The sequence below is a fragment of the Eublepharis macularius genome, chromosome 6 (genome assembly GCF_028583425.1).
Source record: "Eublepharis macularius isolate TG4126 chromosome 6, MPM_Emac_v1.0, whole genome shotgun sequence".
In the NCBI taxonomy this organism is placed as follows: Eukaryota; Metazoa; Chordata; class Lepidosauria; order Squamata; family Eublepharidae; genus Eublepharis; species Eublepharis macularius.
Window position 1 is genome coordinate 1,905,971 of NC_072795.1, and position 26,158 is coordinate 1,932,128.

Here is a 26,158-nt window from a genome sequence, read left to right on the forward strand (position 1 = left end):
GCCTGGGTGGGGAAGAGCGGTTTCCATTGACCTTGCAAGCTCAGCCCCTGGGAAGCCCAACTGCCAAAATGGTGCAGTGTGGAGACATCAGTGAATCTAGAGCAGCTCAGCGGAAGGTAGGCAGAGGAGTGAAATCAGAGCACACTGGGAGGTGGGCGAGGGAGGCTTGTCTTGTGAGTGCAAGAACTACAAGCCTGAAGAAGGTTTCTGGTCCGACTTGGGGACGAAAAATGACTGACAGATGATGGAAAAAAAATCTTTATTTTCATTACTATTTGTTAAAAAGAAAAATGATATAGGATAAATAAATTAGCGCTAGTAAAAACAAAACGTGTGTGTGTGTGCATGCCTATAAGCAGATGTTACCAGTCTTAGCTTTTGGGAGCCCTTTATTCAGCTGTTGCCCTGACCTGGATAGCCCAGGTGAGCCTGATCTTGTCAGATCTCAGACGCTAAGCAGGGTCGGCCTTGGTTAGTAATTGGATGGGAGACCTCCAACGAAGACCAGGGCTGCAGAGGCAGGCAATGGCAAGCCACCTCTGATAGTCTCTTGCCATGAAAACCCCACGGGGGGGGGGGTCATAAGTCAGCTATGGCTTGAGGGCACTATACCGATGCACGTTCTGCTATCAGTGCTGGTCCTTTCAGCCCTCAGAACCAGCACAGGATGGGAACATCTGCTTGGTTGATGGCAGGGAAGATGTGGAGGAAGGAAAACTTTCTCCCCTCCCCATGAAATTGTCTATATTTTTTGTAGCAGCCATGCTGAGATAGTTTGTCCTAAAAAGAGCTCAAAAATCTGTATCATAGATTGATCTGAACTCTGCACCAAGGGAAGAAAAAAAAAAGCAAGTTCTGTCACCCAGAGAAAGCAAAATGCCGTGTTGGATTCAGCCTGTGAGGCGGAGATCTTTTGTATGACTTCTTTCATCTGTAGTCTACCTTTCTTGCTGGGACTCAAGGCTGATTATAAGCATGATAAAAAAAGTCATATATTTATTTAAAATATTTATATATCCACCTTTTGCCCAAACATCTTGAGACCCAAGGAAGGGTAACAATAATAATAAAAAAACTGGATGAAAATAACCTTTAAAACATGCGTACAATACATTAAAACCATATTAGAAACCAACCTGGAAACAATATCCTGTGTCCCGTTAGAAGTGTAAGAGTCTCTCTACATAAGACATCTTACGGGGAGATGCTCAAATGACTTACTTCCTGCGTGGTCTTATATTCAAGTGTACTTGAATATTCGTGTTGAATGTTCCGGATGTTGACTGTTCGAATCTTACACTGTGTAATCCACCTTGAGTCTCAGTGAGAAAGGCGGTCTACAAATGACATTAATTAATTAATTAATTGCTCTGTCTCCCTTGCAATGCATGCATAAGTCACAATAGGAGAACAAGTGTAAGATCTTTCACTTGAGTGTCCCCGTGTAAGATGTCTTGTGTAGAGAGACTCTAAGCAAATCCTTTTCTCACCCCACCCCCCCCCCAAAGCATGGCTTCTCGCATTTCACCTGAAATTTCCAAAAAGAAGCTTGAATTCTTGAGTCCCAGACCCAAGTCCCCAGCTTGTCATTTGGAACCGAGAGCTGCAGAACGCCCCAAGGCCCGTCAGTACCTTGGACAGCAGCCATCTGAACCCCGTGTACGTAAGGGGGACACAGCACAAGTTATTCGTCCCCCCCCCGCCCCTCTCTGCCTCCAGCAGCACCCCCAGAGAGTGCCTCTGCCAGGCATACATTGTTTTCCACTGAAGGACTATCGGGAAAGAATGGCAATGAATAAAAGTCAAAAACGTTTCAGTATTTCCATGGGTATGAAAATGGTTAAACCTTCAGAGTCAAACTTAAACATACAATTCAAGCATATATGACAATTCAAAATTCAATACAATCAAATTTCCCAAACGCCGTATGTGTGGACAAACCATCCCAGCATCAAAGGGACAGATTCTCTGATGTCCCGTAAATTAGCTGAGAAACTGGCAAGAGTAAACGCAAATCCCTCCTACAAGGAGTCTCTGTTGTAGCAGGTCAAACCAGTCTGTGTCCCACAGTTTCTGTAAATACTACTTTTTGTTGTGTGTAGAAAAGTCACTGATGCTGACAAGGATCCTCCGAGGGGGTCCCTCCGCCCTACAAGTCGGCTTGTTTTGTGTGTAATCCACTTCTTCAGGGCCAAATTGGAAGACCACCATTCAGTCTCATTTCACAGTTTTCTAAAAATACAAGTATTACATAATACCAGTGTATTTGATTGTATTGAATTTTGAATTGTCATATATGCTTGACTCTGTTAGAATTGTATGTTTAAGTTTGACTCTGAATTAGAGGTTTAACCATTTTCATACCCATGGAAATACTGAAAAGTTTTTGACTTTTATTCATTGCCATTCTTTCCCGATAGTCCTTCAGTAGTTTGTTTGTTAGCTCGGGAAAGCCTCCTACTTTGGTTTGTTTGTACCTTGTTTTTCAGGCAGAGCTCCCCTCGGTTTGTGTGTGGTGGTGTCTCCTTTGCTGAAAGGATCAGGCAGCAGTTACAATGCCAGAAAATGCAGGCGTTGCCAAAACGAGTTTACAGTTTTTCTTTGTTGATTCCTCTTGTTTCTCTTATGTTGAAACTGAAGCTGTCATATGGGGGGGAGTTGATTTATGACTCAACTGAGCAACTCTTAATGCGCCAAAGCTGCCAATTAAACCACAGGGCAAACAGTTTCTGATTTACTTGAATGAACTCCAAGCAGAGGAGATCCTCCTCTCACATTTCAGTAGGGCAGCTGCAGCTCTGTAGTCGTTCTGTTTTGGTAGTTGCTAGGGGAGAGGGTGACGGTAAACGCCTGGAGCCTCTGGCTTGGCCCATCCAGCCTCTGCCCCGGCAGGGTTCCCTAGTCCTTGATGGGGCAGTGATGTCGTATTGACCCCCAAGGTGTGTATGGGGGTCTCTGGGGAATGATGAAGTATTGCTTTCAGTCATCCCCAAAGTCATACTTTGTATATTCTTCAATCTTATTGAAATCAATTGCCACAGCCTTTTACCAGTCCCTATGCAACTAGCATTGAAATGGACATAATGACTATTATTTAAAAAATCCTGTATTTATATATGGATTATTTGTTGCTTTTCTATTGCTTTGTGAAATTATGTTATTTTATTGGCACGTGGTTGCATGCTCAGTTCAACCGCTCTGTGTTTTTTAAAAAAACTGACCTTGCAGTCTAATTGCCCCTCCCCCTTTAGATTAGTAAAGTCCCTTTTTTGGTTCCGGCAAGGGCTAGAGTGAGGCTGTCGTCCTCAAAGGGCTGCCAGCTTTTAAACTGGTCTCTGTAGTTGTTCCTCTAATAAAAATGTGATCTGCAGCAATTATCAGGTGATATTATTCAGCTCCATGCCCTGAAAAGTGTCTGCAAATTGAACTCCTGATAAAGGGACATCACATTTCCCCCCCTGGCCATTTGGCAACCTTAAGTTTTAAGACCATTTACTTGGACGTAAACCCCTCGGTGGTCTATGGGACTATGCATCTTTGCCTCCATCCAGGCTTGTGTTTCAGTTTTGCTCAAACATTCGCTCTTTGCTTTCTGACCGTGAGTCATAGCACATTTCCTCTGAACACAGTTGCTTGTTGCCGTTGATGATGTAGGATTCACCATACTTTATGTTTTTTTTAAAAATGCTGGATTGGCACTATGGCATCCGTGCCCGTCTCTTTCTCTGTCTAGTTCATTTTTGTCTTGCTCTTCCCCTGCGGAACTCAGGGCAGCATTTGTGGTTCTCTCTTCTCCGCCTTATTCTTGCAACGACCCTGTGAGGTAGGTGAGGTTGTGAAGGAATGGCTGGCTCAGGGTTGCCCTGTGAACTTCCTGGTTGAGCGGGGATTTGAACCTGTATCTCCCAGATCATAATGCAGCGCTCTAACCATTACACCACATTGAACTTGTATTGGAGATTGCAAAGAGTACTGAAAAAAAATATATCTGTGCGGGGAAGTCCTGAGAAGGGGCTGATAAAGTAACCATGTTCCAGGACTGTGGATATAAGAGTATAACAGATGAATTTCTGATATAAGAAGTCAGAAGGCAAAGCCCGCAGAGCATCAGGTGGAGTGTGTTCGTGGGTGAAAGGGGGGTGTTATTGGTACTGATCCAAGAGCAAGTTTCAAACGAAGACGCGGCAGGTGATGGCCCGGAAGAAGCAAGGGAGAGGTCTGCACGCCAGCCCATTGCGAGAAGATTCGTACCCCTTGAGCCTGGTTGGCCCCAATGCTTGGCTGAAGAGGGCAGCTGTTTGGGACCTTTGGGATCGGTTCGGGTTTAGGGAACAGAGCCTCAGAACCGCACACTCACTCAGCAGTGGGATCCGTACTTTCCTCCAGCCCTGGGAAGGCGTAAGTGAAGGACGACCAGCAGTGAGTTCCCAGTAGGAGAGGGAGGGAGGGAGTCTCCCTTTTGGCCCTTTTGCTCAGGTTTCCACAAAAACCAGTTGCATCCTGCTGCTGTCCACTATATGCTGTGAGGAAGCTGTCGCGTGAGCCCCGTCCCCATTCCCTCTTGGTCTGGGAGCCCAGAAAAGTCCCGCCGCTGTCCCAGATCTCCCCCTAGCGATGCTGCCGCCTTCCCTTAATCCTGGGAGTATCAGATTCCCTCTGAGTAGTAACCCCTGCCACCATCAAATCTGGATGGGCATCTCCCGCTAAAAGGATTTGTACTTCTAGTACTCTGAGTTGTGTTGCTGCTTCAAGGCACCACATGGTTGCCAGGTCTCCCGCTTCACGCCTACTAGCTAGCGCCGGGACCATCTGTTGCACCTTCCTATTTTTGTGCTGGAGGGATGGTGAGCTCAACTGCTGCCCCTCCCCTTTACTGCTCTTTGGAAAGTCAGACCAAAGAGGGGGTGGTGTGGGTACAGAGGCCAGGCTTTGGGCATTCAAAGGATACCAAGATTTAATCAACAAATAAAAAGAGGATGCTTGTTCTGAACAAACTTTTGGCTAAGCCAGGATGAAAAGAAACCGTGAAACGCACTCCTCTAAACCTTAACTCTGTCCTTATTCTAAATGATGTGAAATTAGAATAGGCTAGAAAAGAGCAAGAGTTCAGTAGCACCTATAAGACTAACCAAATTTGTGGTAGGGTAGGAGCTTTCATGAGTCACAGCTCACTTCTTCACAGCTCACTGCTGAAGAAGTGAGCTGTGACTCACGAAAGCTCCTACCCTACCACAGATTTGATTAGGTGCTACTGGACTCTTGCTCTTTTCTATTGCTACAGACAGACTAACATGGATACCCATTTTGATCTATCTCCAAGGCAGTATCTCTTAAAATTGCAGCATTTAAAATCCCTCCGTTACCTGGGTTTTCAGAGCTTGGAACTTTTCCCCATGTGATCAAGAGGGAGTCCCCAGGTGAAGACTTCGTCCTTTGTGGCTTGAGCACAGAAGAACCTAAGAGATAAGAAAGCATAGGGGCCCTTTTCTGTCCTGAGATGTTTTATAGTCTCCCCTTGGGAGTCTTTCCCCCTCCCACCTCAGTTCTGATCTTCCTGCCTAAAGAAGAAGAGATAATATACTATTGGACTTTTTGGTTTTCCCTGTCTCTGTCCCTCCAGGTGTGACGTTCTAGCAAGGCGTTAGATGGTAAACCTTTGGTTCCGCTTACTTACGCAGGCCTGTTTGCATAACTAAGCAGGGAGGTGTTCTGTGTTTGGAGTCTCATGACTCTTTTGCCAGCTACAAAACTGCAGCCAGCCGTCCCAATTGTTGTAATATACGAGTGAATCTCTAGGGTGGAGGGCATTTCTGCCCACATGTTTTTGAGCAAGAAAACTGGCTAAGGGAGCATGAAGCCCAAGCAAAGGGAAATGGATGGCTGAACACAGCCTTGTTGGGACTCCCTGAGAACCTGGAAGGCTGAGCTCACCTGTGAACTGAAAGGAATGAAACGCGATCTGAGAGCTCCCAGGTGGGCCTTAAGGAGAGGAAAACGTGCCTTGGAGACCCTTAACGGGAAGCGATGGACCTCCCAGGCAACAAAGGCTTGGTAGTTCATACGGAGCATGACCCGGAGTCAGAGATGAAATTTGATTAAGGAGAAGGAATATTGGAGGCACAGATCCATTACAGTCAAGATCAGAAAAGGCCCCACTGCCTACTGTTCCTGGCGCCTTAAAGTTTCAGGCTGGGACGTGGAGATTCAAAAGGCGCCTCTGTCTGGGAGCTGATCTGCTGTGGGCAGCTGCGCATTCCTTTCCCCTCAGCCCAGCCAGGCCCCAAGTAGAGCAGCGGTTGAAAACTGGACAGTCAGAGGCAGGTTTTGCACGCCCGAATCCCAGGTTCAGCCCTTGGTATCACTAGTTGGAAGATCTCAGGGCGCTTGGGGGTCAGGAAGGGATTTTCCTCCAGGACAGATCGGCAGGGATCCTGGAAGTCTTTTGCCTTCCTCTGGGCATAGAGTAGCGGACACTGGGGGAGTGGTGGGGAGGTACCTGTGAATTTCCCGCATTGTGCAAGAGGTTGGACTAGATGACCCTTGGCATCCCTTCCAGCTCTGTGTTTCTAAATGAAAGAGGCATAAGAGAGAAGGATTGCCCCTTTAGGACAGCAGCACATTTGCTCAGGGAAGAGCCCTGGGTTGGGGGGGGGGGAAGAGGTGCCTTCCTAGCCTGGCCCCCTTCCTCCGCTGCTGCTGCTGCTGTTATTAATGTCATTTATAGTCCACCTCAAGGCTCAAGGCAGATGACACAGTGTGTGATTAGTACAGTCCCTATCAAGGACATTTCCATAAACGATGCCGTAGGGTAAATAAATACAAGTTTACAAAGACACAGCATTAGCAAGGATCCGATACAGAGTTGAAGAAATGCTGAAACAGAACATGAGCACTTCTAGGACTGACATTAGAGAACTTGAAGTGCTTAGTTCTCGTGGCCCCTTCTTACATGCCCAGGGTAATGCCGATCGCAGCCTCGGGGTCAGGTAGCAGTTGTCTCCAGGACAGTTTGGCTGGGGATCCTAACGGTGTTTTGCCATCTTCTGGGCATGGAGTAAGGGTCACTGTGTGTATGGGGAAGGGGAAAGTATTTGGAATTTCCTGCATTGTGCAGGGGGCTGGACTAGATGACCCTGGAGGTGCCTTCCAACCCTGTGATTCTATGATTCTGTGAAGCACAGGTAGCACATAGGAGCACATATTTATTACCCTCAGCAAGCCACATTAACCCGTAATTGCCATGTTTGCTTGCTACATTTTTTTCCTCAGCAGGACTAATAGCAGCCTTAGATTCAAGGGATGGGCTGTTTGGATCACGTAAACACAGAGAGGGGCCTCACATCCGTGATCAAAGCAGTAACTGGTGCTTTGATCAGGGATCCAAGCGCCAGTTACTGCACTTCTTTAGCTCAGCCAGAGGGGCAGCAACTGTAGAGCTGGGGCAAAAACACGCAGATAGGCATGGGGTGGGCATGATGTCAGGCCCTGCCAGTCAGATCCCCAGATACTTCGCTGTAGACACCCCAAGAGTCCAGTTAAAGTTTCTTTATTAGAGATCCATCAGTATCAGTGTGCTCAGACTACAGCATTGGCAGAAGTGACGAAAAGGGGGAAAGCAATGTTAGTTATAGGGCAAAGTTCCCGCCCTGGGATAAGGACCGTTAGGATTTAGGCCCGCAAGGCTAGAAGGATGGAGGGGGGAGGGGGAGGGGAAGAGGAGGATGAGCTCCTTCCATGTTTCAGGGAGATACGGCTCCGACCGGCACTTCAAGGACACTTTCCCATGCCAGCCGAGAGAGTGAAAGTAGCCACCTGCAAGATAAGCAATTCACAGCTACACAGTTAGACAGCTACACAGCTACTCCTCTACACATTCTCAGAGGCCCAGAATATAACACAGAGTGCAATAGACATATGTGGCAGATAAGCAGGGTGCATCAGACAGCATATCTGTTTCACGGGAGCCTCCAAGCACTCCCCAGTCCTTTGCCGTGCATGCCTCCAGCTAGCCTTGACTTAATAATGTCCTTCTTGGCCCACTAAGAAAATGCTGTAGGCAACATTTGTCTCGATCTGTTGTGCAGCCCCATTATGGGCAGGACTTATGGGCAGCAGTTTGCACAAATCGTGCAGGATGAAGTCTCAGCTGAACCACCGGAGAGGAATGCCGGGAGGTCTCTCTTGACAGAGGAAGGAGCCTCGGATGGAACGAGGGGCATCTTGTCGCCAAACGGGAGTTGGGCAAGGAAGGCAGGTGGATGAGAGGTGGATTTTTTCACCCCTGCACAATCTACTGAGTTGCCTGAGCCAATTTGATTCAGCTGTGGAGAAATTAGCAGGCTCTTCCCAAGGGGGAAAGCCTCGGCCTTGAGAAAGATAGAACTGGAAGGGATCCCAAGGGTTATCTCGTCCAACCCCTGCACAGTGCAGGAAATTTACAGGTACTTCCCCACCACTCTCCCAGTGACGGATGCTCAATGGCCAGAGGGAGGCCCAAAACCTCCACAATCCCAGGCCAATCTGCCCCGGAGGAAAATTCCTTCCTGACCCCAAAGTGCCCTGAGATCTTTGTTGGGAAAAACTTTTATTACCTCTGTTTGCCAGTTACTACGAGGTCCCCCTTTTCTCCTTTCCTGAATACTTTATCAAGGCTTCACACTTGGTGATCTTAGAAGCAGAAAAGGTTTATTAGAAGAATATTGTCGAAGGCTTTTATTAGAAGAAGTCAAACACTATCACAGCAGGGGGCATGCCAACAACCAGGCGGCACCTACGTTTATACCACCACACAGGCACGATGCGAGTAAACCACAATTGCTGACAGTACGGGGGACTAGTACAAGGATACATAAACAATCAAATGAATGTCACATGCTGCTCGGAATATGATAGAGTGACAGGTCGGGATTATGTTTTCTTTCAGGTCATCTCACTACATAATTGAGTAAGCGTATTCGAGACAACTCACCTCTTATTCCAGAGCACAGGTGCGTTAGCGCCCCTGTAGCGGGGATAAGAGCGGAGTCGCTCCCAGCAGCACTCACTGACTTTTGCTCCCGATCTGGCACTAATGGGTGCTGGGGAGGGGGCAATGTTGGGCACATGAGCCTGCCAGGGCACCTGGTGCCACCCCCCCAGCAGCTGCAGCTACAGCCATGGGCACCTCCTCAGAGGCTCTGGGCTGAGGCAGCGCAATGCTCTCTGGTGTAGAGGGAGCCTCCAGCTCGGGCTCAAAGGCACATCTAGAAGCACTTCGAGGTGGCCCCTGAACTTGCCAACAGCACTTCCTTCGGAGAAGGCAGGTAGGGGAGAAGCTGCGCAGCCATGTCTCAGCTGTTGGACAGGCAAGCAGGCGCCCGACTTGCCCCGCTGCCTCCCAGCTGCTCAAGACAGGCGGGCACTGCCTGCTTCCTCTTCCTCCAGAGCCACTGCCTGCTTCAGCCTCTCTGCCTAGCCAGGAGCGTCTCCTCGGCATGTCTCGTTCTCTCTCATGCGCACGTGCGTGCCCCTGGTGGCTGAGGGTTATCGTGGCAGCAACTCCGGCACCTCCCTGGCAGAGCCTCATGGACCTCACATGGAGCCTGGCCCGCCAAAGTACAGCGCGGGCTGCTGGGCACTCAGCCTTTAACCCTCCCGGCGCCAGGCCAGGCCAGCTGAGGGCTCCCCCTGCACCAGGGGCGGCCGGCCAACCGAGCTGCGGCAAAGGAGAGCCCAGCTGGGGTCCTGTGAGGCTGCACTGCCCCCTCCCCGGCTGGGGTTTGAAAGGCAGCAGGAGGCAAGCTTGTGGGTTGCCAGCTCCAGGTGGGGAAATTCCAGGAGATCCGGGGGTGGAGCCTGGAGAGGGTGGCCATAGAGTCCACCCTCTAAAGCAGCCCTCTCCTCCAGTGGAAGTGATCTCTGCCAGCTGGAGATCTGTTGTAATTCCAGGAGATCTCCAGCCACCACCTTGAGCTTGGGAAGTAGGGTTGTCAGCTTCAGGGGCTGAAATAGGTGGCTGCTGGGCACATGACTCCGCCAGGGCACCTGGTGCCACCCTCCTAGCAGCACTTCCTGCCTGTGTCACCTCGATCTGGCCTCAACGGGTGCTGGGGAGGGGGCAATGCCAGGCCCAGCCACCCTGCCCTCCCCCTGACCAGATCGAGGCGTGGTAGAGGCAGCCATGCCTGGCCCGCCTGCCCTGTCCTGTCAGAAAGGCTCTGTGGTTCTCTCTCTGTTGCTGAGTAAGAATATCCCCAAGGCTGAGAACAGGGCAGGAAGGAAACACATGCAGCCTCCATTTGTTCTCAGAGTGCAAACTGTCTGTGCACAGCAAGGCCTTCGTGTTACTACAACCCAAATACAGGATGGAATTAAGGGTTATAAGCACACAGGGAGAAGAGTTCTTTAGTAATTTAGACCACACATATAGAAAACATCAGAGCACCCCCCCCAATGCCCTAACCGTCTTCCAGCTGGTGATACCAAGCACTGACCCTTGGCTTTCTTTGCCAGAACATGGTGGCCATTCCCGGCACGTGGTGACACATTTAGTTGCCCTTGTCTTGCTTGCCAAATGGGCCCCTGGAGGGCTTCTAGGCAGAGCCCAGCTTGAGAGGCTGCAGGGCCGGAGGCTGGCATGACAGGGCAGGTGAAGCCGTTGCAGGCCCTCCGCAGTTGGCTGCCTGGAGCTGGAGTGGTTCGACCACCGGCCGGGGGAAAGAAGTGGGGCCCAAGGAGAGGTGGTGGGCAGGCAGGCAGGCAGGCAGGCAGGGACAAGCAGGCTAGGGGGGGCATTCAAGGAACTGGCAAAGCCTGAACCAGACTTGTAAGGGCAGGAGACCCAGGCCCAGCCAGACCAGGAAGAGCCAGGGCGTTGACTGGGGTGGAGCAGAATGGAAAGTTGATGGTTTGGATCCCAGGAGATGCCGGCCATGCGGGAAGGCGGGAAGAGCTGAGCTCGAAATCTCATCCGTGTCTCGCCAGTTTTCCCCTCCTGCTGCGCTGTGATTTCATCGTTTGGCTTTGCGCCTGCAGGTCGGCATGTCGGCTGAGACTCAGGCCAGGGTGGACATTTCAGTGGCTGACGGGTTTCCAGTTTCTCCAGCAGTGCTGAGCAGATTGGAGGGGTGGGTGGGTGGGTGGGTGGGGAGAGTGGAGCTGTTGTGGTTGTCCAGAGTTTGTGCTCAAACATGGCTAAAGGGAAAATGAGCGCGGGAGTATTCTTTGCTGTAGCTCGTCCCAGGGCTGCCTCTGTCCGTTCACCAATGTGCCTTTTGTCAGGGCTGCATTAACCTCACACTTTTGCAATGCAAATTCTTGTTATTTGGGGGTGGGGTTTTTCCTTCCTTTTGTGTAGGCAGTTGAATTTTTTAAATTCTTTATTGTATTGTTTATTGAACAGCCCAGCCGCTGATCGTATTGACTTACACTGAGTCATCCACCTTGAGTCTCATCAGTGAGAAAGGGGGACCATAAATAATGGACACACATAAACTCTGGCGTCTCTCAGACCAGGAAGCCCTCCGCCCTGGCTTGCATCTGCCCCGTCCTGGTGCAGTATTCGCAGCAGGCTCTTCCTGTCTGGGCAAGGCAGTTCAGTTGTGAATGGGTGTTACAGCACAACATCCAGCGATGGATGATGTGTGCATGCAGCCTCGAGCCTGTGTGTGAAGGAGAAGCAAGATGAGAAGGAAGAGGCCCACAAGCTGAGGGATAAACGGGGCTGGCACTTGACATCGAGAAACTGGAGTTGGTTTGTTGCATCTGAATTCAGTGCGGGTCTCCAAGTGCAGTGCTGCTTTCCCCCTGAGGAGGAACCGGAGGCCCACCCTCAACTTCCAGGGCTCAGCTAGGTGCTTGCACTTGCAGTTCCAGCCATGGAGAACGAGGCCTGCCCCCCTGTGCACAGCCCGCCCAAACTTACCTTCTGTTGGTCATTGGCTCGTGGGTGGCTGCGTCCATGCCGGTGTGTCTGGTTTTTTTTGCAGAGCCCCAGCTGAAAGGAATTGTGACCCGGTTATTCAGCCAGCAAGAGTTCTTCCTGCAGATGCACCCAGATGGGACGATCGATGGGACCAAGGACGAAAACAGCGACTACAGTGAGTGTGCTGCCCTCTTTTTCTTAGCGGGAGATAAATCAGGCGCAGGGTCTAGGTGCTTCCTTTTTGCAGAGTTGGTGTTAAATTGCAGCCCAAACATCTGGTCCCTGTGGTGCCGTGTGCCCTTCTTGACACTTCCCCTTTAAACAAATCTCTCTCATAGCTTTTCACACTCTTTTTTCCTTTTGCTCCTGACTGCTGCAGCTGGCGTCTGTGGGTGGCAAGGTGAATAAAACTCTCACTTACCAGGGAGGGGCGTTGAGCTCCTGCCAAGAGAGAGTGGAGGTGAGATTTAGCCCGATGGCAGCTTGGCTGGCTAGGAGGGTGGGGAGAGGGCAGCCTCCAGAGGACATGGGCGCCCAAAGGGTGCTGTGGAACCAGAGACGTTTTGGTGTGCTTGGCTGGGCAGCAGCAGTTCAGCAATGCCTTCCTGGGTCAGGCCGAGGTCCACCCAGTGCAGCCGCTTGCGTCTCAGGGGGGGTGGGCTGCAGGGACGGCAAGGGGCGCCCACCGAGCCGCATGCAGAGCTCTTCCTGCGGGGCATCCCTGGCGCCTGGTCTTCAGGGCAGCTTCGCTGGCTCCCGGTTCCTCGAGAGCATCCTTGGCCATGTTGGTCTTTGGCCCTCCTGCTTGGCACTGAGCGCTTGTGGTTGAGTCATTCTGGTTGTTTGTAATTTCTCAGAGTGGATGCGGGGGGGGGGCAGGCACTCAGACGCGCACAGGGCTAACCTCTAAAGCAGCACCAGCGTCAATCTGGAGAGCCGGTTTGGTGTAGTGGTTAAGAGCGCGGGACTGTAATCTGGAGTAGGGATGTGCGTTTCGGCATTCAGAATGCCGAAAGAATGCCGAAACAAAAGTGTTTCGGCTTCTTTCGGGGAATGCCGAAACGTTTCGGGGAATGCCGAAACGTTTCGGGTAGCCGAAAGAAAAAAGCCGAAACGTTTCGGGATTCTTTCGGCTTTCTTTCGGCTTTTCTATGGGAAAATGCCTCTGTCTTCCAGGACGTCTGGAGGAGGCATTTTCCCACCGAATAAGCCCAAAATTGGTGGGGACCTTCCTCTAACCCTTCTCTAACAACCACCCAAGTTTCAGACAGATTGGACTTTAGGGGGCCATGTTATGGCCCCCCAAAGCAGGTCCCCCCATCCTCCCATAAGAAAGCAAAGGAGCAGCATATTGTTAGCATGCTGCTGCTGATCTTTCTTCATTATTTCCTATGGGGAAAAAATGAAGAGGCAGGCTTCCTTTGCCAGGGGTGGCATTTTGCATGCAAAATGCCCCCTCACCCTCAGGGGCCCTTCTCCCACCCCTCCTCCCACCCCCCACCAAGGCTCAGCCTGCTCCCACTTGGGGGGGGGGGGCATTTCATGGCCTCCCCAAGTAGGTGCTCTAATCTCTACCGCTGACAGCTGGGGGAGGCTTGTGTTGCCAGGGGTGGCATTTTGCATGCAAAATGCCCCCCAACCCTCTGGGGCCCTTCTCCCACCCCTCCTCCCACCCCCCACCAAGGCTCAGCCTGCTCCCACTTGGGGGGGCATTTCATGGCCTCCCCAAGTAGGTGCTCTGCTCTCATCTCTACCACTGACAGCTGGGGGAGGCTTGTGTTGCCAGGGGTGGCATTTTGCATGCAAAATGCCCCCCAGCCCTCAGGGGCCCTTCTCCCACCCCTCCTCCCACCCCCCACCAAGGCTCAGCCTGCTCCCACTTGGGGGGGCCATTTCATGGCCTCCCCAAGTAGGTGCTCTAATCTCTACCACTGACAGCTGGGGGAGGCTTGTGTTGCCAGGGGTGGCATTTTGCATGCAAAATGCCCCCCAACCCTCTGGGGCCCTTCTCCCACCCCTCCTCCCACCCCCCACCAAGGCTCAGCCTGCTCCCACTTGGGGGGGCATTTCATGGCCTCCCCAAGTAGGTGCTCTGCTCTCATCTCTACCACTGACAGCTGGGGGAGGCTTGTGTTGCCAGGGGTGGCATTTTGCATGCAAAATGCCCCCCAGCCCTCTGGGGCCCTTCTCCCACCCTTCCTCCCACCCCCCACCAAGGCTCAGACTGCTCCCACTTGGGGGGGCCATTTCATGGCCTCCCCAAGTAGGTCCTCTCAGCCCCTAAAGTCCACCCCCTACAGCCCCACACAAACCCAATTCCCCCCCAGCTGCCACACACAGACCCAAATCCCCACATTAGCCCCTCACAGACCCAAATCCACCCCCACCTGCCCCACACCCATAACCCCAGGAACAGGCTGGCAAAGGCCAGCCCTCTCCCTTTGTTCCCTATGCTGGGAACTTCTAAACTCTCTTTCCCTAGGCAATTCTGCACAGCCCAGGGGTGCCACAATGGTGGGCACACTTCTGAGTGCCAGCTGGTCCCTGTGAAAGAGCACCTGAACCACAGACACCCTCCCTCAAATTCCCCCACCACCTACAGAGATGGCTGGCCAGCCAGCCCCATTGTTCCCTATGATGGGAACCAACTGCACAACAAAGAATAAAACACGAACACAAAATAAAGTTTTTTAAAAATTATTTTCTCCCTTTCAAAGTACAAGTAGGCAAAGCATTATGACACATTACACCAGCAGTCCCCCACACAGAAAAATTAAAACACAACTCACTTAACATCAGAGAATCACAAAAGCACAATTCCTGTCAAAAACACTTTATTTCTTGAACAGCTTTAGGATACACAGCAGGGAGGTGCACCAAAGGGCATGGCAGCAGTATCTTACACAAAAATAACACAACTCACTTCACATTAAAGAATCACCCCAAAAAATTGCTGTCAAAAGCACTGTAACTGCTTTAGGTTACACAGTAGGAAGGCACCACAGAGCAGGAAAGCAGTGTACTACACAAAAATAACACAACTCACATCAGAGAATCACACAAACACAATTGCTGTCAAAAACGGTGAAGTGGGTTGTATTATTTTTTGTAGTACATTGCTATCATGCCCTGTTGTGCCCTCCTACTGTGTAACCTAAAGCTGTTCAAGAAATAAAGTGTTTTTGCCAGGAATTGTGTTTTTGTGATTCTCTGATGTTAAGTGAGTTGTGTTATTTTTGTGTAAGATAGTGCTGCCATGCCCTTTGGTGTTCCCCCCTGCGGTGTAACCTAAAGCTGTTCAAGAAATAAAGTGTTTTTAACAGGAATTGTGCTTTGTGATTCTCTGATGTGAAGTGAGTTGTGTTATTTTTGTGTAAGATAGTGCTGCCATGCCCTTTGGTGTTCCCCCCTGCTGTGTAACCTAAAGCTGTTCAAGAAATAAAGTGTTTTTGACAGGAATCATGCTTTGTGATTCTCTGATGTTAAGTGAGTTTTGTTTTAATTTTTCTGTGTGGGGGACTGCTGGTGTAATGTGTCATAATGCTTTGCCTACTTGTACTTTGGAAGGGAGAATATAATTTTTTTAAAACTTTATTTTGTGTTGTTCTTGTTTTATTCTTTGTTGTGCAGTTGGTTCCCATCATAGGGAACAATGGGGCTGGCTGGCCAGCCATCTCTGTAGGTGGTGGGGGAATTTGAGGGAGGGTGTCTGTGGTTCAGGTGCTCTTTCACAGGGACCAGCTGGCACTCAGAAGTGTGCCCACCATTGTGGCACCCCTGGGCTGTGCAGAATTGCCCAGGGAAAGAGAGTTTAGAAGTTCCCAGCAGAGGGAACAAAGGGAGAGGGCTGGCCTTTGCCAGCCTGTTCCTGGGGTTATGGGTGTAGGGCAGGTGGGGGTGGATTTGGGTCTGTGAGGGGCTAATGTGGGGATTTGGGTCTGTGTGTGGCAGCTGGGGGGGGGGAATTGGGTTTGTGTGGGGCTGTAAGGGGTGGACTTTAGGGGCTGAGAGGACCTACTTGGGGAGGCCATGAAATGGCCCCCCCAAGTGGGAGCAGTCTGAGCCTTGGTGGGGGGTGGGAGGAAGGGTGGGAGAAGGGCCCCAGAGGGCTGGGGGGCATTTTGCATGCAAAATGCCACCCCTGGCAACACAAGCCTCCCCAGCTGTCAGTGGTAGAGATGAGAGCAGAGCATCTATTTGGGGAGGCCATGAAATGCCCCCCCAAGTGGGAGCAGGCTGAGCCTTGGTGGGGGGTGGGAGGAGGGGTGGGAGAAGGGCCCCAGAGGGTTGGGGGGCATTTTGCATGCAAAATGCCACCCCTGGCAACACAAGCCTCCCCCAGCTGTCAGTGGTAGAGATTAGAGCACCTACTTGGGGAGGCCATGAAATGGCCCCCCCAAGTGGGAGCAGGCTGAGCCTTGGTGGGGGGTGGGAGGAGGGGTGGGAGAAGGGCCCCTGAGGGCTGGGGGGCATTTTGCATGCAAAATGCCACCCCTGGCAAAGGAAGCCTGCCTCTTCATTTTTTCCCCATAGGAAATAATGAAGAAAGATCAGCAGCAGCATGCTAACAATATGCTGCTCCTTCGCTTTCTTATGGGAGGATGGGGGGACCTGCTTTGGGGGGCCATAACATGGCCCCCCAAAGTCCAATCTGTCTGAAACTTGGGTGGTTGTTAGAGAAGGGTTAGAGGAAGGTCCCCACCAATTTTGGGCTTATTAGGTGGGAAAATGCCTCCTCCAGGCGTCCTGAAAGACGGAGGCATTTCCCCCCCCCAAAAAACCCGAAAGAATGCCGAAAGAATGCCGAAAGAATCCCGAATCCCGAATCCCGAAAGAGATTCTTGTTTCGGCTTTCGGCTTTAACGGTAGAGAATCTTGTTTCGGGTAATCCCGAAACAAGAAAGCCGAAAGTTTTTTCCTTGCACACCCCTAATCTGGAGTGCTGGGTTTGATTCCCCACTCCTCCTCCACTTGAAGCCAGCTGGGTGACCCTGGGCCAGTCACGGCTCTCTCAGAGCTCTCTCAGCCCCACCCACCTCACAGGGTGAGCGTTGTTGTGGGGATAATAATGACATACTTTGTAAACCGCTCTGAGTGGGCGTTAAGTCATCCTGAAGGGCGGTATATAAATCAAATGTTGTTATTAATGTTATTATTATAATTTAGAACTTCCCCCCACTGCCAGCACACACACAAAGCACGGTCCCTTCTCCCAGGGAGGGCAACCACAATTGCCGGCTCCTTTCTTGGTTAATCTGCCAGATGGGTTCCCTCCAGCCTCACTGGAGCAGGGGTGGCGATGCTGCTGGTCACCGTGCACGAAGAGACGCCCTTGCTCCTGTTCAGCCCATCTCATGGCCCTCGGTGCTCACTGAGGCAGGATCTTCAGCTGTCAGCCCAGAGGAAGGGCCGTCCCTTTTCCGGTTGGTCAGAATAGCACTGGGCTCTTTTTCTAAGGAGCTCAGAGCAGCTGTGTAACCTCCACCTGCAAGGCAGGTTCAGTGGAGGAAGAACGACTGGCCACAGATGACTTACTGAGCTTCATGGCTGGGAAAGGGATTTGAACCTGAACGTCCCAGACCTAAATGCCCCGTCCCTTGAACGGCAGCTTCATGTGTGGAAATCGGAAGAGGAAGCTTTTCGTGGCAAGGAAGCAAATAACCTCACCTGGTAAATGGCACCTCATGAATCCCCTGTTGAAGAAACTGGGCATTTTTCTCCAGGCCAGTTGGCAACCTCTAGTGCTGTTCTGCTTTCTGCCTGACCAGCAGGGCACAGGCTTCAACATAGTCCCTTCTAAGGCAATTCTAGAAAAGGAAAGAGTCACAGACCACAGCAAATCTCCTCCCTTTGTGACAAGCAGTTCCATGCAAGGCCAGGGATGGAGAATCTACCCCCCCCACACACACACACTCCAGGAAAGCTCTGGCTACCAATGTAAACGCAATGGGGCTGTGACTGAAGGCTGCCTGTGCACTGGGCGGATTGGGCCAGCCCCATTTTGACTGCGCTTCTTGCTGGCGAGAAAGAAACTGTTCTGATTTTATTTTTGCACCCTCTTCTCCTGCTGAATAACTCATATTAGAATGAACACATCAGCCTGTGTGCCCCGTTGTACACAAATGCATACTCACAGAAATGGTGTGCGAAGTTCTGGCAATGGAGGGAAGCAAACAGCGGGGTTTGCCTATAATTGGTGGCTGAAAAGAGCCTCCATATCCAGAGCTTTTCCTGAACCAACCTAGCCTCTCCTCATCGGCTCCTCTAGCCCAGGGTGGCCAGCTCCAGTGATTCTTCAGCGGAGATCTTTCCAAGCTCTACTCCGTAGGAGCCAGTGTGGTATCCAGGCCAGAGTCAGGGACTAGGAGCTGGGGAACGCAGTCCCCTGCTCTTCCCTGCTCACTTGAGTGTGACCTTGGGCCAGTCACACTCAGTCTACACACAGGAGAAGTGAATGTTACAAACCACTTCCGATCACCATTGGGAAGAAGGGCGGGATATACACGAAGTAAAAAACAACCACCACCAAAAACATACAACGAAAACGTGAGATTCTTTGACAGCTGAACCTGGGAGTTTCTGCAACCCAGGCTGTGTTGCTGAGCTGTAGTCCTTCCCAATACTTAATTAAATTAATTTATTTTATTAAATTTTTAACCTGGGCCGTTTCCACACTACTAACCTGCTTCCGTGATGTTGCGAAACGTCATGCAAAAAACGCGGAGGATAGCGTCTTCTCGTGAGAGTTTTGTGCAACGTCGCGCAAAACTCTCACGAGAAGACGCTATCTTCCGCGTTTTTTGCATGACGTTTTGCAACATCACGGAAGCAGGTTAGTAGTGTGGAAACGGCCCTGCTCTCCCCACAAATGGGCTCAGGGCGGGAGACAACATTATTAAATAGCAACAATAAATACGATATAAATATGAAGAGAAAATTCAGTTTAAAAACCATAAAAACATATCCAACAGCAGGAAAGATGTTAAGACTATACACCGCTTCAGCAATCTGAGGAGTTAAGCAGGCAGGCCATAGATGTTTCAGCTAGCCGGGGATCAAGGCACAGCAGAGAGGCAGGCCAGGTTGCCCACCCAGACCTCCACCACTGCCATAGGCCTGGCGGAACGTCTCCATCTTACAGGCCTGGCGGAACTGTAATAAGTCTTGCAGGGATGGGGAAAGAGTCCCACCAGGCTGGTGCCTGGGTCAAAAAGGCTGGTTGAGGCTTGGTGAACGTCCTTGGGCCAGGGACCCCCAGAAGATGTTGATCGGCTGAGCATAAAGCCCTCTGGGGAACATATGGTGAGAGGCAGTCCTGTAGGTATGTACGTCCCAGTCCGTTTAGGGCTCTGGATGTCGTAGTCAATACCTTGAACTTGACCCAGAACTCAACAGCAAGCCAGTGCAGCTGGCACAAAATAGGTCTAATGAGCGTCCTAAATGTAGTCTGGTGTGGATACATGCGGCTGCATTCTGGACCCGCTGTGACTTCTAGATCAGCCTCAAGGACAGCCCCGTGTAGAGCGAATTACAGCAGTCCAGTCTGGAGATGATCGTTGCTTGGATCACTGTTGCCAGGTCTCTAGTCGAGAGGTAAGGAGCATTAAATAACAGTTTGGGCATTTGACACTTGGGGCTTCTGTTGGTCTCGTACTTTCCCCTCTGACTGACAGCAGCCCTCTTGGGTCTAGAACCTGGGACCTTTTGCAGGCTACTAGATGTTCTGCCACTGAGCCCTAAATGAAGCTGCTGTTTACGGAGCCAGCCCCGTGCTCTGCCAAGGTCTAACTGGCAGCCGCTCTCCAGGATCTTAATTGGTGGTCTTCTGTACCACCTACCATCTTTTAAGCCAGCGTGGTGTAGTGGTTAGAGTTCCTGACTAGGATTTGGGAGACCCGGGTTCGACTCCTCCCTCTGCCATGAAAGCTCAGTGGGTGATGATGGACCAATCACATCATCTCAGTCTCGCCTGCTTCTCAGGGTTGTTGTGGGGATAAATGGAGGAGAGTATGCTGCAAACTACTTTGAGGAGAAAGGCGGGGCATAAATGAGGTAAAATAAAAGTAAATTAAAATAATTGTGTGGCCCTTTCTGTAGGTCCAATTGGTCAGGGCCCAGGTGGATCTGTCCCCCATCCTTCTCAGGTGCGTGGGGTGGAGAAAGGGGACGGAGAGAACTTTTCTCCCCCCTCCGGGGCATTCAGAAAACTTGGGAGCTCCCAATGAAGTCAATGGGCAATTGGTTCAGGACAGAGAGAAGGAAACACTTCATTTAATAATAATGTTAATAATAACGTTCGATTTATATACCTCCCTTCAGGACCACTTAATGCCCACTCAGAGCTGTTTACAAAGTATGTTGTTATTGATGGTTGTTGGGGGTTTTCCGGGCTGTATTGCCGTGGTCTTGGCATTGTAGTTCCTGACGTTTCGCCAGCAGCTGTGGCTGGCATCTTCAGAGGTGTAGCACCAAAAGACAGAGATCTCTCAGTGTCACAGTGTGGAAAAGATGTAGGTCATTTGTATCTACTCAGGAGGGGTGGGGTTGAGCTGAGTCATTCTGTAAGAGTTTCCCAGGGTGTGGAATGCTAATGGCGGGAGGCTTCACTGTATCCTGAGGAGGTTCTTTTGCATATGGATTGGGGCTTGATGTGCTAATCTTCTCTGCAGGGCTATTGTCGGGTGTGGAGTGTTTTGTTGGCCTGGTGTTTTTCAGAACTGGAGCCCATGCTCTGTTCATTCTTAAGGTTTCTTCTTTCCTTTATGTTGTTATTATCTCCACAACAAAACACCCTGTGAGGTGGGTGGGGCTGAGAGAGCTCTGAGAGAGCTGTGACTGACCCAAGGTTACCCGGTTCTCCAGATTAGAGTCCTGCTACTCTTATCCACCACACCAAACTGGCCCTCGAAGCAATTCAGTTGTGGAATTTGCTGCCAGGGGAGGTCGTGATAGCCACAAGCATGGACAGATTTCTGAAGGAGAGGTCCTTTGATGGCTGTTGGTCATGACGACTTAATGGAACCTCCACATTCAGGGGCAGTCAAGCTCCGAGCCCCAGTGCCAGGAGAGAACAGCAGGGGAAGGCCTCTGTGCCTTGTTTATTTGACCTTCCGGGGCAACTAATTGGCTGCGGGACTAGATGGACCTTCTCTGGCCTGACCCAGTGGGCTCTTCTGGTGTCCCGGTGAAGAAAACGGCCACTTCACAGCCTGGCTGGCTAGGGCATTTATTTTCACTGCTGTTAGCTGAGAAGGGGACCTTTAAAGGTCCCCCAAAATCACACTGTCTCCGTGCAGAGATTAATGGAAGCAAATAAAGGAAGAAATGCACAGCCCCGCTTGAGAATCTCCCAGGGAGCGTTTCTTGGGCTCAGTCTTTCTGGAGTACGTGACTGCTGGCTGACTCAGGCCAGGCAGATTTCTCTGCCAAGAAGCCATCAGAGCAGGTTCCTCGGATACAGCGGATGCAGTGCAGGCTTTTAAATGGAAACACTATTATTTAAATAGGGGGAACTGCTGAAATTTAAGTGGTTTTGAAATTAATTATACTCTTGGCACACATTTTAATGCTTCTCCTCTTCAGAGGCTTATGGGATCTGTCTTGAAAATAAGTGCAGGGACCTAAAGCCGATCTCAAGCCAGAACCCCGCGAAAGAGCCCCGATGGCTTTTGCTCTTCATGCGATTCGGGGAAGAGCAGATTTGACTGAAACTGTAAACGCACATCAGCCATGAAAACTCTCCGATAATTGGTGCTATGCCGCAAGAGGCAGTCGGCTGTCTGGTCGTGAGTGGCTTCCCTTGAAAGAAGAAACCAGGACAGGCAGTCCGTGGGGCGGCTTCCAGGCTCACTCTTCTTGTTACAGACCCAAGGGTTTGCATCCTCTCTTCTGGATCTCTGTTCTTCCCCCTGGAGACCTCAAGGGGCTGGGTAGTTGTGTGGATCTGCTCCATTCCTAAGTAGTAAAGAGTCCATTAGCACCTTTAGACTAACCCACTTTATTGTAGCATAAGCTTTCGAGAGCCACAGCTCTCTTCGTCAGATGCATCTGATGAAGAGAGCTATGGTTCTTGAAAGCTGATGATGCATCTGATGAAGAGAGCTGTAGTTCTCAAAAGCTGATGGTGCATGTGACGAAGAGAGCTGTGGTTCTCGAAAATTTATGCTACAATAAAGTTGGGTAGTCTTAAAGGTGCTACTGGATCTTTGGTATTTTGCAGCTACGGACGAACATGGCTGACTCCTCTGGATCCATTCTGGCGGAAGCTCTGGTCTGTTTACAGAGCTCCAGTATTTTCGGGCCTCTGGCTGTACAGGCTCTAGAAATGTCTCCACCGGCTCAGCAGGTGTTGATAGCATCTAACGGGAACAGCCAGACCTCCAGGGAATGAGTCCATTGCTAGTAGCAGACAACGCAGCCAAGTGAGCGACCTGTGACTCAATGGCCACTGTGTCATTTATTGGAATAATGTGAGTCTGCGCCCCATTCCTTGATTGCTTTGTGCCCATTGCTTGCTTTGGGGGAAAGAGAGCGTTTGGTTTGCACCAAGTTGGCAGCTTTCAAGCAGTGACAATTCTCTGTGTCAGTAGAAAAGAGCAAGAATCCAGAAGCGCCTGTAAGACTGACAAAATTGTTGGTAGGGTAGGAGCTTTCGTGAGTCACAGCTCATTTCTTCAGAACTGTGACTCACGAAAGCTCCTACCCTACCACCAATTTTGTCAGTCTTATAGGTGCTCCTGGATTCTTGCTCTTCTCTACTACTACAGACAGACAAAGACAGCTATCCATCTTGATCAGTTCTCTGTGTAACACTCATTGCCACTCCAGATAACATTTCCCTTACCCTGCAAGCAACCAGAGGTTTGTTTTTTTTAAAAAAATTACAATCGCTAGATCGCTACAGTGCAATAACATTATTTTTTTATTTTGAAAAGACAAAGTAATAATATAGGTGGTACAGAAAAGAGAAAAGAGGATTAAATAACATGATTATATGGATCAGAATAATTATACCGAGAGCAAGTTTGGAGTAGTGGTTAAGAGCACGGGGTTCTAATCTGGAGAACTGGGTTTGATTCCCCGCTCCTTCACTTGAAGCCAGCTGGGTGACCTTGAGTCAGTCTCAGCTCTCTCAGAGCTCTCTCAGCCCCACCCACCTCGCAGGGTGTTGTAGGGATAATAGTAGCACACTTTGTAAACCACTCTGAGTGGGCGTTAAGTTGTCCTGAAGGGCTATATAAAAATCAAATATTATTATTATATATAACAAAATATTTTAAATGAAAAATATTTCTTCCCAGCATTTCCTTCATTAAATTTTTAAGACGCTGTCTGAATACAGTAATACTTGCTTATGTTAGAATACATTTATATTCAACAGTCTAGGTTTCATATTCATATTCAACATTTGCGTTCAACTTTTATATTCAACATTTTTAAGTTTCTGATTTCATAACTAATCTGTTTTGCACCTACATTATTAATTTCAGCCTTACTGCATATTTAATATTATATACTTTTGCAACTTCTACCTAACTACTATAACTTTTGACAAATAGATAATATTTCAAAATGCAAAAGAAAAGTCTATAATATATCTCATAATAAGAAAAATAATAGTAAAGAATACTATTCAAAAACTGCTACTCTGTAGATTTATATTCAAGGTATTCAATTTAAAACTTATTCCCATTCTACTTCTGCATTGCAATACATTTATGTTGAATTTATATACCTTCTTTCATTCTGTATTATGTGTATTATGCAAGTCCAATAACACTATTAAAAGGCATTCAGAGGAGAGAGTAGATCTTGGCAAGAGATGGTTATAATGTTATTTCTTGACAATGATCTACCAATTGTCAGTTGCTTTTAAAAGCCCCGGTTGGGGGGGGGGAACCTCTGGGGGCACGGGTTAGGGGATGGCCTGTGTGGAGGGCTGAGGCAAAGAAAATGATTCTAGTGAGGACAATATAGTAAAAAAAAAAAGGTCAACTTTCCCTCCACATGACACCCAAAGGCAGTGACCTTTCCAAAAAGATGGTGTCAGATCAGATTGTGTCAAAGCCTGGAAAAGCCTGGAACGAGGATGATTAGGAGACGATGTTGTGTGGATGCAACACACACACACACACACACCTCAGTTTGGACGGCAAGCCAGAGGAAAACGTTCACGTGACAGATGCACTGAGCTGCTGGGGCTTATCGTGCCTTGTTTGCCGTGGGGAGCAGTGCCGGAAACAAGCTCTGTTAGCTGTCAAATGAACAAAGGCCGCTATAGTCCTGCGTTCCTGATGGGAGGCGAACAGATTCCATTTTGGTAGCCCCAGATGAATCAGCTTCAAGTATTGGCAGCCAGACAGAGCATGTCTAAGGCTTACTGGTAGGCAAACCTTTGAGGGCCGGGTTTGAAGGAGGTGCCTGTGGAGAAAATGTTTAGCTCGGACACTCAAAGCCTCCGGAATACGTTTTTTATCGCCGGTGAAGTTCTCTTGGTTGATCTCAAGGAGCGTTACCCTTCCCCCTTTTCTGCATCCGCGGCAGCTTTTCACCACAAGACAAATGAACGGCAGCAAGTGAGTGATGGCAGCCATTTACCTTCATTATCTGCTGTTGATGGGCTCCATTTTTTCCCCAAGTCAAAAGTGCTTATAAATAGACTTGTTAATTGCCAGGTTTTAGCACACGGATGTGGTCTGTGCTGACTGGGAAAGACGGTTGCTTCTCACAGAAGTCCGCATCAGCACCTTGCTCCTGGCCAGACTCCCCCCCCCCCCCCCGCTCCCAGTATACATCTCTGAAATGTGAGAAATCTCCCCTCTTTGGAGTTCCCCAGGTGTCCAAATCATGTTTCCTGGCTGAAGCCAATCAAAAGCCACACCCCTTTCTTTGTGCACTGTGCATCTGACGAAGAGAGCTGTGGTTCTCGAAAGCTTATGCTACAATAAAGTTAGTTAGTCTTAAAGGTGCTACTGGACTCTTTACTATTTTGTAACTACAGACTAACACGGCTAACTCCTCTGGATCTTATCTAAGTAGATTCAGGGCCCAGCTAAAAGCTCTGGGGAGAAGCATGTAATGCTGTCCCAGCATTTCTCTGAAAGAATAAAATGCAGGAGACAGCCTATTCTCCCCCAGGCCAGTTTGGCCAGGGATCCTGACGCTGTTTTGCCATCTTCTGGGCATGGAGCAGGAGTCACTCGGGCAGTTGGGGGGGAGGTAGTTGTGAATTTCCTGCGTTGTGCAGGGGGCTGGACTAGATGACCCTGGAGGTCCCTTCCAACGCTATGATTCTGTGACTTGAGGAAGCGTGCTCCTCTGAGTCTGGGTAGTTGTGCTTAACCCTTTCTCCTCTGTCTGTTTTCCAAATGGGAATCACAAGGCCAAGGTAGAGGTGTAACTTTTTAAAGAGTCAAGTTCCCTGCAGCTACACAGCAGCTTTGGGGAGCAGCTGTTAAAAATAAAGGGCACTCTAACTGGCCTTGGAATGCCTCCGTGGGGGGAGGCGGGGCTCTTACCTCCCCCCCCTCAAGCCATTCCCTGCTGTCAAAATAGCAGAGGAGGGGGGGGTTTCCCCTGTTTTTTTCTGCTCCACGTGTTGTATTCTGTGCAAGTGTAGCCATAAAAAGGGGGGAAAACTTCCCTGTTCTATTTTGACTGGGGGGGAAATGGCTTGAGGGGGGAGGGAGAAGCCCGTCCTCCTCCTGTGGAGGCATTCTGAGGCCATTAGGGCTCTCTTTTGTTTTTTTAACAGCCATTTACTTTTTAAAAATTTATTTCAGATAGCAAACTCAAGCAAAGACACAGAAAGCACAACTACATAACAGCCATTTACCTTTTAAGTGCTGTATGGCTGCGGAAACCGGCCCAAGCCAGCCCCAACTCTTTAAAAACTTGCACATGTCTAGCTTGGCCCTCAGACATCCACCCCGTGGTTTTCCGAGTTATGGTGGAAAAGATACAGGCGCTCCATGGGTATAAAAGCATCCCAGGCCAAGCGTGAGCAAAAAAAAAAAATGAACAAGCTGTGGCTGGAGGTACTGGGAGGTCTCTTTGGCATTGTGTCCTTTCTGTGCCAAGCCCTTGGTGGCTGGCACTTCTGATTCCTTTTTGCCAAGGACTCCGTCTCATGCCAGCCTGCGCCTGTACAGAAGGCCTCGGCCTGTGAGTCAGCAGGAGGAGTTGGCAGTTCAGGTCGTAGTTAGCCTGGGATGTGCGTTGCAAAGGGGGCTGCAACGAGGAGCCTGTGCCCTCCGA

The 26,158-nt window shown here is 49.9% G+C and overlaps 1 protein-coding gene across 2 annotated transcripts in view; it reads left to right on the forward strand.

Annotated features, from left to right (window-relative positions):
- The window catches only part of FGF12 (fibroblast growth factor 12), a 127,043-nt gene that overhangs the window by 21,834 nt on the left and 79,051 nt on the right, over nucleotides 1–26,158 (forward strand). The window contains exons 1-2 of one of the 2 annotated variants that reach the window (XM_054983191.1): nucleotides 64–116; nucleotides 11,967–12,077. In XM_054983191.1, coding sequence (XP_054839166.1) covers nucleotides 12,026–12,077 — 52 coding nt within the window. In that variant the 5' untranslated portion in view covers nucleotides 64–116; nucleotides 11,967–12,025. Of the gene's footprint in view, nucleotides 1–63; nucleotides 117–11,966; nucleotides 12,078–26,158 lie in introns of those variants that run through there. The other variant, XM_054983190.1, reaches the window with a different exon arrangement.